Source organism: Glycine soja, chromosome 7, assembly GCF_004193775.1.
Source record: "Glycine soja cultivar W05 chromosome 7, ASM419377v2, whole genome shotgun sequence".
Taxonomy (NCBI): Eukaryota; Viridiplantae; Streptophyta; class Magnoliopsida; order Fabales; family Fabaceae; genus Glycine; species Glycine soja.
In genome coordinates, this window is record NC_041008.1 from 21779694 (window position 1) to 21794924 (window position 15231).

A 15231-nucleotide genomic window follows, 5' to 3' on the forward strand; every position below is an offset into this window, starting at 1 on the left:
AATGCAAATATAATTAAATTTTTCAGAATTGAAAAACGTATACAAGACAGAAAGCACACATTCACATAGACAAAAGCACACACATGGACATGTCCATTACCACCAATTTTCCATTGGGCTCCAGCTTAATTACTTACAAGACATAAAGCAAATATGCAATTACACACCATATATATATATATATATATATATATATATATATATATATATATATATATATATATATATATATATATATATTGCATACAACAACAACAAATATGCAATTACACACTATATTTGCAATAAGAAGCGAGACTAAAATTGAAAGCACTTTTGTAATTATAAGGGAAAATATTACTTATATAAAAGAGTTAAGAAGGATGGATCCACAAAGCATTAACTCTTATATTGCATACAACAAATATGCAATTCGATCCAAGGTATGTCCTCCAAGGTGCGACCATTTCCTTCTTCAGTTGGGTCAATATGTCCTCCATAGCTAATTGTGCCATCTCCAATGAGTTGTTCACCACGTTCAAGCTCCTCCAGCAATCTAAACTTCCAAGGAACTGCATTTAAACATACCAATATTTAAGACAAAATGGGCTGAATTGTAGCTTAATTGTTTGCTAGGTTGAACTACAATCCTTTTGGGGAAGGGAAGGGGGGGGTGCTAAACAAAATTTTAGTTGATATATAGTTTAGTCAAAATGATAAACTAAACTTCAGAATAATTGTAACAAAGTATATGTCAAAATATACAAAAGTTAACTAACAAATCTAAAATCTTAGCTAAGAGCCTAAGAACATAGTTTGTCCAAAGCCTCATTAGAGCAGGAACATCTTCATGATGAAACTTGATCAAAATTCAACAACAAAAGAATACGACAACAAGAATAACATAGCAAAACATGTAAAATATATGTAATTCAAATGCCCAAATCTTCTTCAAGATACTTGCATGATGATTTGTATATGGAACCTCGTATGACAATACAACTTAAAGCATAAGGAACAAAAATCAACAAGAAATTTGTTTCCACGTTCATTTTTTTTAAGAACTAAATTGACTCAATTCCAAAAAAAAAATTCATGCACCATACCAAAGTTTTCATATGCTAATAATAAATTCCTACACAGCTAGATTCACCTAGGAGAACTGCAAAACATCAAATAAATAATTCAACTATTTAATTGCTGATTTATTTGCCTCTTTAAGAGAGTTTTATAAAAATAGACAAATGAAATAGAAAAAAGAGTCTTATATATTTAAGTTGGGAAGGAGTACATATTGAAGATAAAAATAAATGATTAATTTGTATGTATTAAGTACGATTACACCTCATTGTTATCTATTTAAAAAACTATGGCACAATTGTTTTTTATATATAACACTCTTTCCAATGAGTTTTTGGTAATTTTCTTATCTACTTAATTTAGTTTTCTAATTTAGAAACTAAAAATAGTTCTTATTTCATAATATAACATAACATCAAAAGTTATAAGATTAATTTGATGGTTAAAGAGAAGAAAAAAATTATGAATTTAAATTTCTCCTACTAACCTTTGCCGATAAAAAAAATTAGTTAAAAAATTAATAACTACACAAGTGTTTATTGTGAAGCTTAATTTCTTGATTCATGTATATATATTGAGAGCATGTGCACAATAATAAAGAAAAATAAAATAAAATACTGTAAGACTCCATCTTATATTCAAATAACATGAAGCTGAATGTTTTCAAAATAGTTTTGACAATGATTAATTATGAGAAGAAATCTCTATAATTAAGGCGTCAATATGCCCAATTTGGCAAGTTATAAACTATAAGCATGAGGTTTTCCTTAATACGTGTTATGACATACATATAGTGGGGTGATTTCTTAAAAACAAGGCAACAACATAATCACTAATCAGATTGCAAAAATTATGGATTAGTTAATAAACTGAACTTCTCATTCCTCTTGATTAATCGTGGCATGTTATCCCTTTAGAAATGTCTGTCGGGGTTTAAGGGAACTAGAACGTGCTGAAGCAAAAAAAATTAGAAGTAAATCTTCAAGTTTGTTAATTAGTACGCACTTACATATGTATGTGTATTCGGTTTGTTGTTGTGCTTGAAGTGCAGTTCCCAGTCATTTTTTGTCTTCATGACACAATGCCAGTGCCATTATTAGCTTAAAGTTGAGACAAACAAACATTAATTAACTAGTAAAGAAGACATAGGAGTAGATGACAAATTAAAGACTAAAGAACATGCAATATGAGATTAGTGCTTACCATTTTTGCTCTGGTTAAATTATATATGCATGAATGTCAAATGTGGAAAGAGATATAGTATATCATCTAGAGAAAAGAAATATGAAATCCCCATATATTGATCAAGTTAGCAGCCACATTCAGACAAATTAATTTGTATAAGGCCTTTTTTATCTTCCAACTACATTCCATGTAGCCACAAAAATGTTGTTTACAGAGAAAAGAGACACTAGTGAAAATATGAATAAGGCCTTTTTTATTCGTAAGAAGGTAAAATCAGAGAAGCAATATACCTATAATTCTGCACATCTATAATTCGAGGATGGTCAAGATTCATTTTTGCCTACCTCACCTGATCTGTGCTCCTGCTAAACTTTTTTGTTCATTACAATGAAAATTTTATGCAAAAACTCAGCATTTTAAATAGCATCAAGATCTTTAAATGGACATGGTTCAAGAAATGGAATGGGGGTAATTCTATACCTATTTTGCTCTTTTTGATTATGCATGGTTCTCTCTCAGAGAAGCTATTCCTACCTCTATATTCGATGTCACCTCCTAAAGAAGGAAATCAATGTTCATTCCCCTGGTTCATTACATCCGCATATTGATTGTCTAAAGCTTCCACAATGGCCTTTTCAATATCAGCAACGACTTGCTGCCATTTTTTTCAAAAAAAAAAAAATCAAACTCATTCATCAATCTTTTGTGCATCTCATTCAATAACACGTTGAGAATCAAGGAATAAAAACTCAAGTGCTAAAATATGCCATTTCAATATGAGCAATAATATTTTTTACAAAAAAAAACAACCTTGGGATAGGTATTTTGCTTATAGGAGAGATCAAAAGATGAAAATGGAAATGGATAGCATCTAAAATTCACTGGGAAAAAAGGGGGAAGAAATATGCAGGACAAGGAAATAAATAATAGGAACTGGCATACATTCTCTAAGACCAAGGTATATTCCGGCCAGCGGAAAATGATGACCTCGTAGTCTGTCAATGTCTCCTTCAGCCGCTCATACATATCATCAACAAAGGGAGTAGTAGAATGTTGTGTTCTAACTCCTGACCATTTCACCTGCAACAGCAAAGCATTTAGATTTTAGACAAACCCATTGTCACAAAACAATTTATTACTGAAGAGATGCAGCAGTTAACATATGACCAGTTTTGAAGTATCCTTCAAAATCAAAAGGTTCATCGGTGATGATGGGCCCATCGGTGGTGATGATAGGCCCATCGGTGGACAATATATGAGGAAGGCCCGTAATCTATTGCAAAGCTTTGTGTTGTATATGGAAGCAACCTGGGAAGATACTAGTTGTCAAATAAATTGATATGTGAATATAATTAGCAATTGATATCATTAAAAAAAACTCAAGTTTCTCTAACCTGGAAATAATGACAAAATGCAATTTAAGCCTCAGGAGATAAGATATCATGAAGAAACTTGTAGAGTTTAGCAGCAGGTTCCAAGGCTGGTGCTGCTTGACCCGTTGCTGGTCTGAAAACCTCTATGATGCCCGAGAAAGAATACTCATCAAGTGATTTATAATTCTCAAAAACATGTGTAAGTATCTGTTTAATTTGATCATTGGTCTCTCCTAGTATTTGGTTCTAGAGATGAACAAAAATCATACCATGTTAGACAAGACAAAAAAATCAATGAATTTAATAGTAAGCAAATGAGATCAATTCAAGTATATTGACTGCATCTAAAATATAGTACATTGCAGTGAGCAGTTGAAGTTATATCACTTGTGAATTAAAAGATGACAATGATACCTCCTGGTGGCTGAAAGAAGTCTTGTTATTGCCCTTCATGATAACAGGTGCTAGCAGGTTATACACCAAGTTAAGGCAGTCTGCTGTAGGTGTAGCCACATCCATGACATAAGATAGATATCTATTTAAACAGAATGTTATGAACACCATTAGTATCATTAGAAAAACGTCAAACTAGACATATAAGAAATCAAATATTCAGGGGAAAAGTGCAAATCCAATTCACATTACCGCAGCTTGGTATATATCTCAGATACCCCATAATAAGATGCAAACTATGTCAACAACCATTTCCATGAACCGTGCAACAATAAATTCCTTTGCTGAAATCCCTGGATTTTCATTGCAACTTCCAAAACTAAGTCATATGCAATTGTCTCTGCTACAGAACCATACTGGGATTGCAAGAAAAGAGAATAAAATATGAATGTGTGAGGCACAAAATAGAAAACTCAAGAATTTAAATATTATGCAAGCAAAAAAGATATAAACAAACAATAAAATTTAAAAAGAATGGAATCAACTTTTGGAGTAGTAAAATAACCCCAATCAACATAGGGTCTAATTACAGGCTCATCATTTTTCATGTCCACCACTATCAAGTCAAATGAAAAGAAAACCCATAGTATGGTGTAACTTACACCTTACCTTCATTCAATGATTGTGAAAGAAAAGCTAGTGATCTGGAATTAGTTGTCTGTGTTAGAACCAGAACATTCCTCCCAAGCTTCATTGCCCAAGTCTATGAAAAAAAATAGAAAAAGAACAACACTTCAGAATTCACTATGAACACAGGTGAGAAAAGGATAATATAATTTATATTTTCTTTCAATTTAACATGGAAGAGAACCAAATCAAGAATTAAAGTTTCTCAATTTATATTTTCATCCCTCTCCATCCTCACCTTGGCAACCCTAACCACACTACAAGTCCCCGTCCTCATGAACAGCATGGCGGACGAGCAGGCCCTCTCCACCTGCTCCTTCCAGCTCCCCTTCTTCAGGTCCACCGGCACCGAAATCTTCCTCTTCTTGAAAAAACTCTTCCCCAGAAGCCGCGGCAGGAGCGGCACAATGCTCTTCTCTGCAAAAAACAAGTCATAAGAATCATAGAGTTTTCGCTTCGCCTCGAAGGGGCGGTAATCGGAGGCGAGTTTCGAGAGCTTTAGGACTTTGGGGACGGGGACGGATTTAGACTAGATTTTGGCTTAGGCCTGGGCTTTGGTGATGCGGGCCTTGTTGGGCCGATCATCGAGGATGAGGCACTGCTCGGAGAAAGGGGAGATGAAGGAGTGTAGGAGAGGAATCTTGTGAGGGTTAACTCAGGATTTTGAAGGGATCTTCTTCAGCGTGAGGATCAGGTACACGAATTCTTCGTCTTCGTCCAAGAGTTTTGGTTTCTGAATCTCTAATTGGGAGCGCCGCCACTTGAGGAGAGCATCGACGGCTTTGGATACTGTCTCGGGGCTTACATTCTCAGAAGCCACGAGCGACGTCTAGGGTTTAAGGAGAACGCTATGTTGTTAGGTTTCTTTCGACGCTTTTGAATGCCAAGGGACGGACACCATAGCCTTTATGAAAGAGTGTGGATAAGAAATAATGACGTTGTTTTAATAAAACTCATTGTAATTTTTTTTACCAACACAGATTTTAAGGCAATTTTTAATAATCGTCTTAGAATGTGTGTCGTACAAAACTTTTTTTTAATAAATAATTACAAAAATGTCACCGGTTCATTTAGTACTATTTTCTAGTAGTGCTACAACAACCACGATCATGATTGCAATTTAAAACCTAACATGGATTGATATAGAGAGAAATAAAAAAGAAAAAAAACCAATGTTTTGTATTCTTCGACAGAGATGTATTTAAAAATAAGGAGTGTTATCAGTCAGAACATATGAGTAACAAAAATCATAGGTAGCACAGAATAATCGCAACACAGCTTGGCAAAACAAATTACGAAACTAACATAAGAAACACATACAAGGCACAGGTGGCGACGATAAGATTACACTCACTTCAAAACACAAATTCTAAAATTGTCGCACTCAAAATCAACTGGCAGAGGTAATTGATTGGATCATCGTGTTAATTCAAATTTAACTACCAAAGTCTAAATATATTAATAAAAAAATTTAAAAAATTGTTGGTTTGGATCATCGTGTTAATTCAAATTGAAAAAAAAAATCGAACTAATTATAATTAGTTTTGTTCGGATTTAAATGAAAGGAACTAATTCACCGTACCAATTCTAATTAAATTAATTAGTTTAGTTCAATTGTCACGATGAAAGTGTAAAATAATTCTATATATACTGTTATCTAATAAAAAACTATAATTAATATAATTTCTAAAATAATTATTATAAAAACTAATAAATTTATTATATATATAGTAATAACAGTATAAAATTAAAATCTACTTACATCAATTTTTTATAAATTCATCTTATTTTCTGATCACAATTTATCTTAGTATTCTTATTTATGCTATTAATATATACTTTTTTCTCAAGACAATCACATTGGAAAAAAAATATTTTTTCATCGTCAGTCACATCTGAGGTTGATTTTTGATGTCGAGTTATAATTTTAAGTTGTTCATGTTAGTCAACTTTAAAGAAGCAAAACTAGATAAAACATTTTTATCAACTTTTCAACCATTACCTTAAAATAACGACTTATACAGAAAAATTATTCACCATACGTCTAACATAATTATTCTAAAGAAATTTTATACTATCAACAAATAAAAAATTATCATTCGATAATTATTATAAAAATTAATAATTTAATTATATATAATAAATTATGATTGAATAATAATATAAAATTATTTTACGCTCCTATCGGATTATAACATATTTTCTCATTTATTTTTTTCTTTTGTTTCATTTCTAATTTTTTCTCTCTCTCTCTTTTTTTCATTATTTTACCTGTGAATTATGTCTATTATATTTTCTCTGTTTGTTTTTCCTCCTTATTTATCTCTTCTTTTCACCTAAAATTGCTGTTTACAAAATTAAATTATACAACCGTGAATTCAATAATAATAAAATAAAAAACATAATTATTATTCTGCAATGCTGAAGGAAGGACAGAGGATAAGGATGCTTTCAGTGATTCTTTTGCGTTCGATGGTGATGGAAGGTAAGGCCATAGGATAAGGATGTTTCACTAATTTATTTATTTTTTTATAAAGGGATGTTTCAATAATTTAGTCCAAGCTGCTATATTATATACTACTATCAAACAAACAAGCATCGAATTGTTGTCTATCTATTAAACAAGCATTCAGTTATAGAGTTGGTTGGGAATATTTATTGAACCGCATGCTACACGAGGGTAAACAATTATTCCCTTGGTACTTGATAAGAGTTAAAATATTGGACTGAGGTAATATTTTATACATTAATGTATTAAATTTTATTATACTTATTTTATCACTTCTCTCTCGCAATATGGTATTAACGTATTATTAAGAATCCAATAAAAAAAAACATATTATTAAGAATAATATGAGGAAATTCCACGACAAGATGATAATGGCACGAGTGGTTATAAGTCAATTGAAACAGAAAAATGAAATTGATGGAGAAGGTATCGTTTTCAAAGTATGAGAACAAAAATATATACTAAAATCTATAAAAAAAATGATTAAGTAAAATCTATAATTTTGAATTCTGATATTATTATCTATCTTTATTCTTTGTCTATGTATAGTTTTTTTTTCCACTTCCAATCCTGTACAGATATATACTCGATCGTCAAAATACGTAAAATGAGAAATAATGGTCACTCCATTTTTAGGATGTATACATAGATGGAAGAAAAATAGAAATTAAACAGGAAAAAAATAAATATAATAAATAATATGATGAACAAAATAAAAACGAAAGCCAATTAAAAAGCTGAAAATAAAATAAAAATAAGACATGAAAAGTGAAAACTATAATATAAAGCTTCAATTCTTTTTTTTTTTTTTGGTGAAAATATAAAGTTTCAATATTTTTGACGCCATTGATGATGCATATATACCAAACGCACATGATAATATGATATGCTACGGTAACAATGCATAACCATCATGATGTCCTCTAGACAAGTACTTCTGAATTTAATGCAGTTTAACACGAGTTAAATGGACAGTTAAATACTGGTGGAAATTAACCACGTACGTTTCACGTTTCATCTCATTAACTATGTACGTACTTATATTTTTAATAAAAATGAGTAGTTATTCAACCACAAAAATGTTGAATAGTAATACGGTACGTAATCGTATAGTATTCAAATCCTCTATATAACGTGCATTTGTAGAACAATATGCATCGTCAATTCAACAGAATTAACACGATATACTCATGCTATGCATGATGCATTCCAAATTGACCAGTTGCCTGCCAAAGGAAAACATGTGCAAGCATTTCAAGCCCCCAACTTAGGGGTGTTTTCGGATTAGAGTGACTCACAAATTTAAATTTTCTCACGTCAATTCAAATAATATGAGTTGAATATTTTTTTTATTTGTGTTAAATACAATCTAACTTTTTCAAAGTGATTGGATAACAAATTTTAATATCTACATATGTTGATTCATTATTATTATTATTTCATCGATATTTTTTTCACTATTTGATTACACATAAGGTAATAATATATTAAGTATTTCATTTAACAAAATTTTAACTTTAAAAAGTATTAAATTTTAAAAAATAACAAATAAATTTAAATATTTTGACTTAATTCAACCTATGTTGACAAACAAATAAATTTGAATTTAATTTTAATTTTAATTTTTTATTAAAAAATCAATCAAATCTAATTTATTCAAATCTGATTGGATTAAATTATGATTCTCAGTCTCATTAGATGTAATTCAAATTGACTTGCCTATACTCAACTCAATACTTGATAGACACTCTGAGTCTCTTACATTAATTTTTAACATTTGTATGAATAAAATATTGTCATTTTTAATTAAATTTTTAAAAACTGTGCTTATCACTAATTCTATAAAAACATATCGTTCATTGAACTATTTTACACATAACAGCAATAAAAATATATATATTAAAAAGAATTAAAATAAAATTCATGAATAATAACTTTTCTTGTGCAAAACAACCCCAATAAATATAATAGAAATAGACTAAAAATTAATATAAATAACAATATTTCAGCCGCCAACACCCTAGACTAATAAAAAAATTTGTAAAATTCCAGATACTAAAATGCTAGATTTATACAATATACTAATATAGAGATTTCATTTAGATATTTACTCTTGATAAAGCATAAGGTTTTAAGACATTTCACCTTTATTTTCTCTCTCTTTTTCTTATCTATACATCCCAAAAGTATTAAAATAGATAGAGTGTATACAGGAACGATCCATGAATCTGGCAGAGGGAGGGGAAAAAATATTAACAATTAATATTAGACTTGTTTGTTTAAATTTATTTGCTAATTTTTTAAAATAAAATAGGTAACTTTTTTTATTTTTTTAACATATTTGTTTAAACTGTTCTGCTTAAAATAATGTTTTTTAATAAGCAAATTCGATTTGTTCTTAAAAAAAATATTTTTTTGAAAAGTATTTTTTAAGTTTAAACTGGTCATCAAATTATAATTAATAAAATGAATAAACTAAAAATTCATCAATAAAAAATGCTTAAATTAAATATAAGATATATATGCTCTATTAAATAGACGTACACACAATTTTAATATAAAATTGTTTTTAATATATAATATATAACAATAATAATAATATTTTCGGTCCAAATTAAATTTAAAAAAAACATCGCTTATTTTTTTTACAACATGTCTTTAGAAAAAAACAAAAAGTTAAAAACACATACATTTTTTTAAAAATTAAGCTAAAACCACGCTGCCACAAGGAAGATAATAAACCCCAAACTCAGATGGTAGAGGCCTTAGTGAGGGACTTAATGGTAATAGTAGGACCAAACCCAGCCTGCGTATACTCAAACTCAAACGTATCATAACGCAAAAAGAGTTCCACCAGAAACAACCTGCACAGCAGCACCACCAGATTCTTCCCGGGACACTGCTTATTACTCGCCGAAGGCTCCTCCGTCTCCCTCCCATTCGACCACAGCACGTGCTTCAGCATCTTCTCCCCCTCCCCAACAAACCTCCGCGGAACAAACACCTCAGCATCCTCGAAGATCCTCGGATCCCTCGTCGCAAACGGCTGGTACCCGAACAGCATCTCCCCCTTCTTCACCTCAAACGACGCGTCATGGCTCGAAACGACAAGGTTCTCCCTCGCGCGTGCGTACTGGTACGGCACCGCAGGTTCGATCCGCATTACCTGAGAAAGCATTATCTAACTAGTGAGAGAGAAAAAAAAAACTTAGATATTACAGATATTATGATATGATATTAGAGATAAAAAAAAATATGGATGTTGTTACGCCTTCAAAAAGAACATCTTTACTAATAGAATTCAAGTTTTTGAATCGTGTTTTTTTTTTATAAAAATCTCATAATAATATATAAGATGTAATAACTTTTTTTGTTTTATGGTAAATTTTATTTTGAGTTATTAAATTATTTTTTATGAATTTCATATTATGATATAAGAATTTTTTTTTATTTTTTATTCTAGTGATAGTGATAGATTTTATTTTAAATTCTTAAAACACTTTTTATGGATTAATATAAATATATTTTATGAATTAATTAGAAAGATATTAAAAAATTATTTAAAAAAAAAAGATAATTCGATAGATTGTTGAGTTGAAGAACCCATCACATCAATTCTTTTAAAGATGTTACAAGTGTATCATTACTCTTATTACCTCGTACACCACGGACTTCACGAGAGGCATGTTCTCCAACGCGGTGAACGTGACACCTCCCTCGTCGTTCACCACGCGCCGAACCTCACGCGCGAGGTCAGCATGGAGCTTTTCGCCGCTTAGCCCTAGCCATTTTAAGACGTAGGGGAACTGGTTCTTTAACCCTCCGTAGGCGTTGAACCCTGCAGTGAAAACGACGTTGTGGCACGCTTCGTTTCGTTTGAGGCCTAGCTTTTCGGCCTCGTCGAGTGCTGTCGTTGCGTGCGTTTTAAAGGCCTCGTAGAGGTTCTTGTAGCCGGACTTTGTGAGGCACGCGGGGAAAGGGAGTGTGCGGATTAGGAAGTCTTCGATGTAGTTGAAGATTTTGGGGAGGCCTAGAGTTGCCAGTGGGGCCAGCTGAAAGAGAAGCCATGTGTCCACGAGCTTCGGTCCCTGCAATGAATGAAACAAGAGAAGAGATATGGATTATTTCCAAGGCAAAAAATTAAGTAAATTTTGTTGTACATGGTTTATTATTTATCTCAGAGAGGGATTATTACGACAAAGAGAGTGAAGAGATAAAGAAAACCATCATATCTGGACATTACATCAATATTTTTTATCTTTTTTTTAATTATATCATATTATTTATTATATCTTTATTTTTTTCTTTTTTCTTAATAGGTATATAATAGATTTTGGGTGTCAAAATATATTTATCGATGGGTCACAAGGTATTTGAGTAAGATAGAGGTGAGTCTACACTATACAGTATACAAAACAGTGACATTTGATAATAGTTGGACAGATTTTATATTAGTATAGATAGGGAAATAGTAATTTTATTGTGCATGGTTAAATTTGTAGGTGCATGTTTGGGGCCTCATCTTGTACTGGCTTCGGAGTGTCAAATCGATCTAATTTGCAAAATAAATGCAGGAGCTACTATATATATATACTTCACTTTGATGCGGGTTAAAATAGACGTGATGAGGGATAGTATACGTCAAGTCGGTTTTATGCTATGTTTGAGCAATGGCAGATATGGAAAAAGGTAAGATTGAAAAAATAAAAGAAAAAGGTTGACAGAGAAAAATGTATATGACAAATATTTAACCTTCATCTATTTTTTTTTTCGTTCAATCTCTGTAACTTTATTTTTTTCATCACATCACATATTTGCTCTTTTTCTTCTTGTATCTCACTCCTACCAGAATCTCAATTCACCTCAAAATTGGGTCCACAAATATCACCGCTCAAAAGGAAAATAGAACGAAAATAAGCATATATTGAGTATTTTTTAATATAATTAGAATCTAACAAGTATCTTTGACAAGATTTTATAAAAATAAACAAATTTGTCATAGAACACAATATTAGTTAAAGTGGATCAATTCTATGTCAATTAATATGCCACGTCAATTAATCCGCATAATCAATAATAGCATTTTTTTTCTATATATGACAAATGATGTAATATAGAAAAACATTTAACATTTAGTTACTTCCTCTTCCATTTTTTCTCTTTTCACTTTTTCTTCTTTTTCTATTACATTACCTGTTACATCTATAAAATAGAATTTACCCCAAAGAGGGGTGCGAATAATGTCACTACATACCAGTCAAAAACAAAATAGAATGAAAATAAAACATAAGAGAAAGAATAAATGTATATAGAGTATTTTCCATTACAATTAGAACTTAATAAGTTTGTATTGTCAATATATAAGTTTTTAAATTCTTCATTAACAAAAAAGTATCTTTAATAATATTTTATAATAATTATTATAAAAATCAATAAATTATCCTGACTACAAAATTAGTTAAAAATGAATCAATTATGTGACAGTTGATTAACCTCTATAGTAAGTAATAGTGCATATTTTTTTATTTTTATATATTGCAAATATATATAATAGAAGAAAAAAATTAGCATTTATCTACTTTCTCTTCCATCTTTTTTTCTTTCTATTTTCTTGTTTTTTCCATCACCTATTACTTTTTTTATTCTCGTCTCTCTCTTATTTCCATCCCAATTAGCCTCAAAATGGGATGAGCAAATATCAGTAGGAATCTAATACGTTTATATAGTATGTAGGCTCAATTAATAAAAAATTATCTTTTGATAAATTTTTATAATAATAATTATAAAAGTGAAAAAATAACATAATTATTTATAATCGAATTAAACAATAGTGCCAAAAACATTTATAATGTGAAAAAAAAAACTGATTACGTAAAGAAAACATAATTATTTATAATGGAATTAAACAATAGTGTCAAAAACCTTTATTAAAAAAAACTTTTATAATATAAGTATTTACGCATATTATTTATTGTTATAGTTAAGCGTATCTTTAAATTTATATGCTAAATTCATTTCCTCAGTCAATATTCCAAAAACAAAAAAATCATTATAGATCCAAAATTAAAAAAAAAAACCCTTCTTTCTCACCAGGAGTGTGATGAAGATATTAATTAATAAAATAGCAATTATTTTATAAAAAAAAACGGTAAGCTATATTAAAAACCATCGTATTTGTATAAATACATTAGATGAGTGGTAGCAACACTCTTTTTAACATTTTCTTTTTGGATATTTTCTATTAGTTATAATTTATTAAAAATGATCAATTTTGGTAAATTTTACTTCTCAATAAAACTTATTCAAATCGTTCATTTTTAATAAATTACAACCAATCACCAATCACGGTATCCAAAAGACCAAAACATTATCTATAGCACTCCTCAAAAACATTGATAACATTGATAACATTTTCAATATTCCTTACCTAATATATCTTAATTTATTTTTAAAAGCTACTTTTGGTTTTCAATTTTAGTATCATATACGTACAAGTGAATTTCACCTCTAATTCCGGAATCAAAATAACTCAAGATCTATTAAACATGAAGTATATATAATTAAATCACGTGTGTATAATTAATTTGAACCTCACCTTAGAACCGAGGTTGGTCTGCGAAGGGTCTTTGCCATCACAGAACAACCTGAACATGAAGTTGAAGGAAGCGTCACTGAACACAGTGTTGAAGTCCGCTTTGGTGTTTTTACTCAACTGGTCCTCAATCTCCGCGAACGACTCCTGGAGGCAGTTTCGGAACAGAGGGACAAAAGAGTCTTTTCGCTTGGCGAGGACGTTAAGGAAGAACTGTTTGATGAGTGCGTGGTTGGGTTCGGTGGTGTCGAGGTAGGCGCAGACGCGGAACCCGCCGGTGAACTTGGTGGAAGGCATGAAGGTGCCGTCGAGAACGTTGAGCTTCTCGACCTTGTCGTTGTCGAAGAGGATCGGGAAGGAGGCACCGTCCAACAACGCGACGACACGAGGGTCCGAGGAGATGAAGGGCCCCGGAGGCATGTTGGTTCGGATCACGGTGGAGTTGTGTTTTTCAATCCTCGTCGCGAAGAACTTGTCGCGTCCTTGGTGGTAGAAGTAGTTGTGTCTGTCGCTTATTGCTCCAAAAAACGGCATTCCGTAGCTGCCTGCGGTGGCGTACGTGACGGATCCAAGAATTTTTAGTTGTGGAAATAATATTTATATTATATTATAATTTTTTAAAATTATATTTTAAATTATATTATGTCCTTGAAAATATTATAACACGATATAAATTCAACGAATAAAAATAAAACAAAATCAAAAACAATAATCTTGATCCGTTACAAAATTACATGAGTCTCAAACATGCTCCAAGTGGATCCATTCCTGGTTACCTGGGATTGGTTTCAGCGGAAGCTGCGTGTTCGAGGATGATGGTGACTTTGTCTCTGAAGATGGTGCTGCCATGGTTGAGGATGTGTGTTTGGAAGAGAGAGGGAGGAGGAGGAGTGAAGAATAGTGGTGTGTTGGAGGAGCAAGGTGGTTTATTTTGTTTTTTATAAGTGAAATCATTGATGATGAGTTGGTCCCTGCCTTACAGATCGAGTCACTGTGTGGTGTGGTGGGGTGAATGTGAAAATGATTTCTTTGGATGGATTATTACAATAAACGCTGGAAATGCAATTGACGTTTTTTCTATTTAATTTAAAATTAAAATTATAAAAGCATTGTAAATATGAAAAATGCTGAATAGTAGTACAAGATCTACAAAGATGATGCACCAAATCTGGTAAACTAATATCTTATACACTCTCTTTGTCAGCAAGAAGATAAATGATATAAAACAGAAATCGATAAGAAATAAATAAATAGAGGAATAGATAAAAAGAAAAAAAGTAGGATGAAGTTTTGGGTTATTTGGTTTGAGAAAAATAGAAGTAAAATTTTAAAAAAAAAATATTGAGGTTACTTTTTGGTTCAGAATGAAAGAAAAGGAGAGAAATAAGTTTTGAAATAGAAATATTATTTTATTATCCCTGTATAACAACAAT

The 15231-nt window shown here is 31.0% G+C and overlaps 1 protein-coding gene and 1 long non-coding RNA gene across 12 annotated transcripts; both read right to left on the reverse strand.

Annotated features, from left to right (window-relative positions):
* Positions 1–293: 293 nt before the first annotated feature.
* Positions 294–5595, reverse strand: LOC114419192. Of its 11 annotated transcripts, none has more exons than XR_003668199.1 (11): positions 4936–5593; positions 4680–4773; positions 4263–4426; positions 4032–4152; positions 3639–3863; positions 3412–3552; positions 3187–3324; positions 2779–2899; positions 2535–2606; positions 2069–2159; positions 294–551 (listed from the first exon to the last, which is right to left on the reverse strand). It is a non-coding gene; the product is annotated as an uncharacterized LOC114419192 (long non-coding RNA). The 11 variants fall into 11 exon arrangements; XR_003668197.1 differs by having other exon boundaries at positions 2725–2899; XR_003668196.1 differs by having other exon boundaries at positions 2535–2614; positions 2725–2899.
* Positions 5596–9725: 4130 nt separating this feature from the next.
* LOC114419193 (allene oxide synthase 3-like) lies at positions 9726–14807 on the reverse strand. The gene is made up of 4 exons (XM_028384841.1): positions 14575–14807; positions 13802–14343; positions 10863–11294; positions 9726–10372 (listed from the first exon to the last, which is right to left on the reverse strand). Exons 1-4 carry the CDS (start codon positions 14750–14752, stop codon positions 9956–9958), a joined length of 1569 nt encoding a protein of 522 aa, XP_028240642.1. The 5' UTR covers positions 14753–14807; the 3' UTR covers positions 9726–9955.
* Positions 14808–15231: the final 424 nt, after the last annotated feature.

Excerpts from the sequence above, each read along its gene's own strand:
- LOC114419193 (XM_028384841.1), bottom strand. The coding sequence starts at position 14,752 with ATGATTTCACTTATAAAAAACAAAATAAACCACCTTGCTCCTCCAACA. Across the intron at positions 11,295-13,801 it reads AGACCAACCTCGGTTCTAAG|GGACCGAAGCTCGTGGACAC; the intron begins GTGAGGTTCAAA and ends CATTCATTGCAG. Across the intron at positions 10,373-10,862 it reads TGAAGTCCGTGGTGTACGAG|GTAATGCGGATCGAACCTGC; the intron begins GTAATAAGAGTA and ends ATGCTTTCTCAG.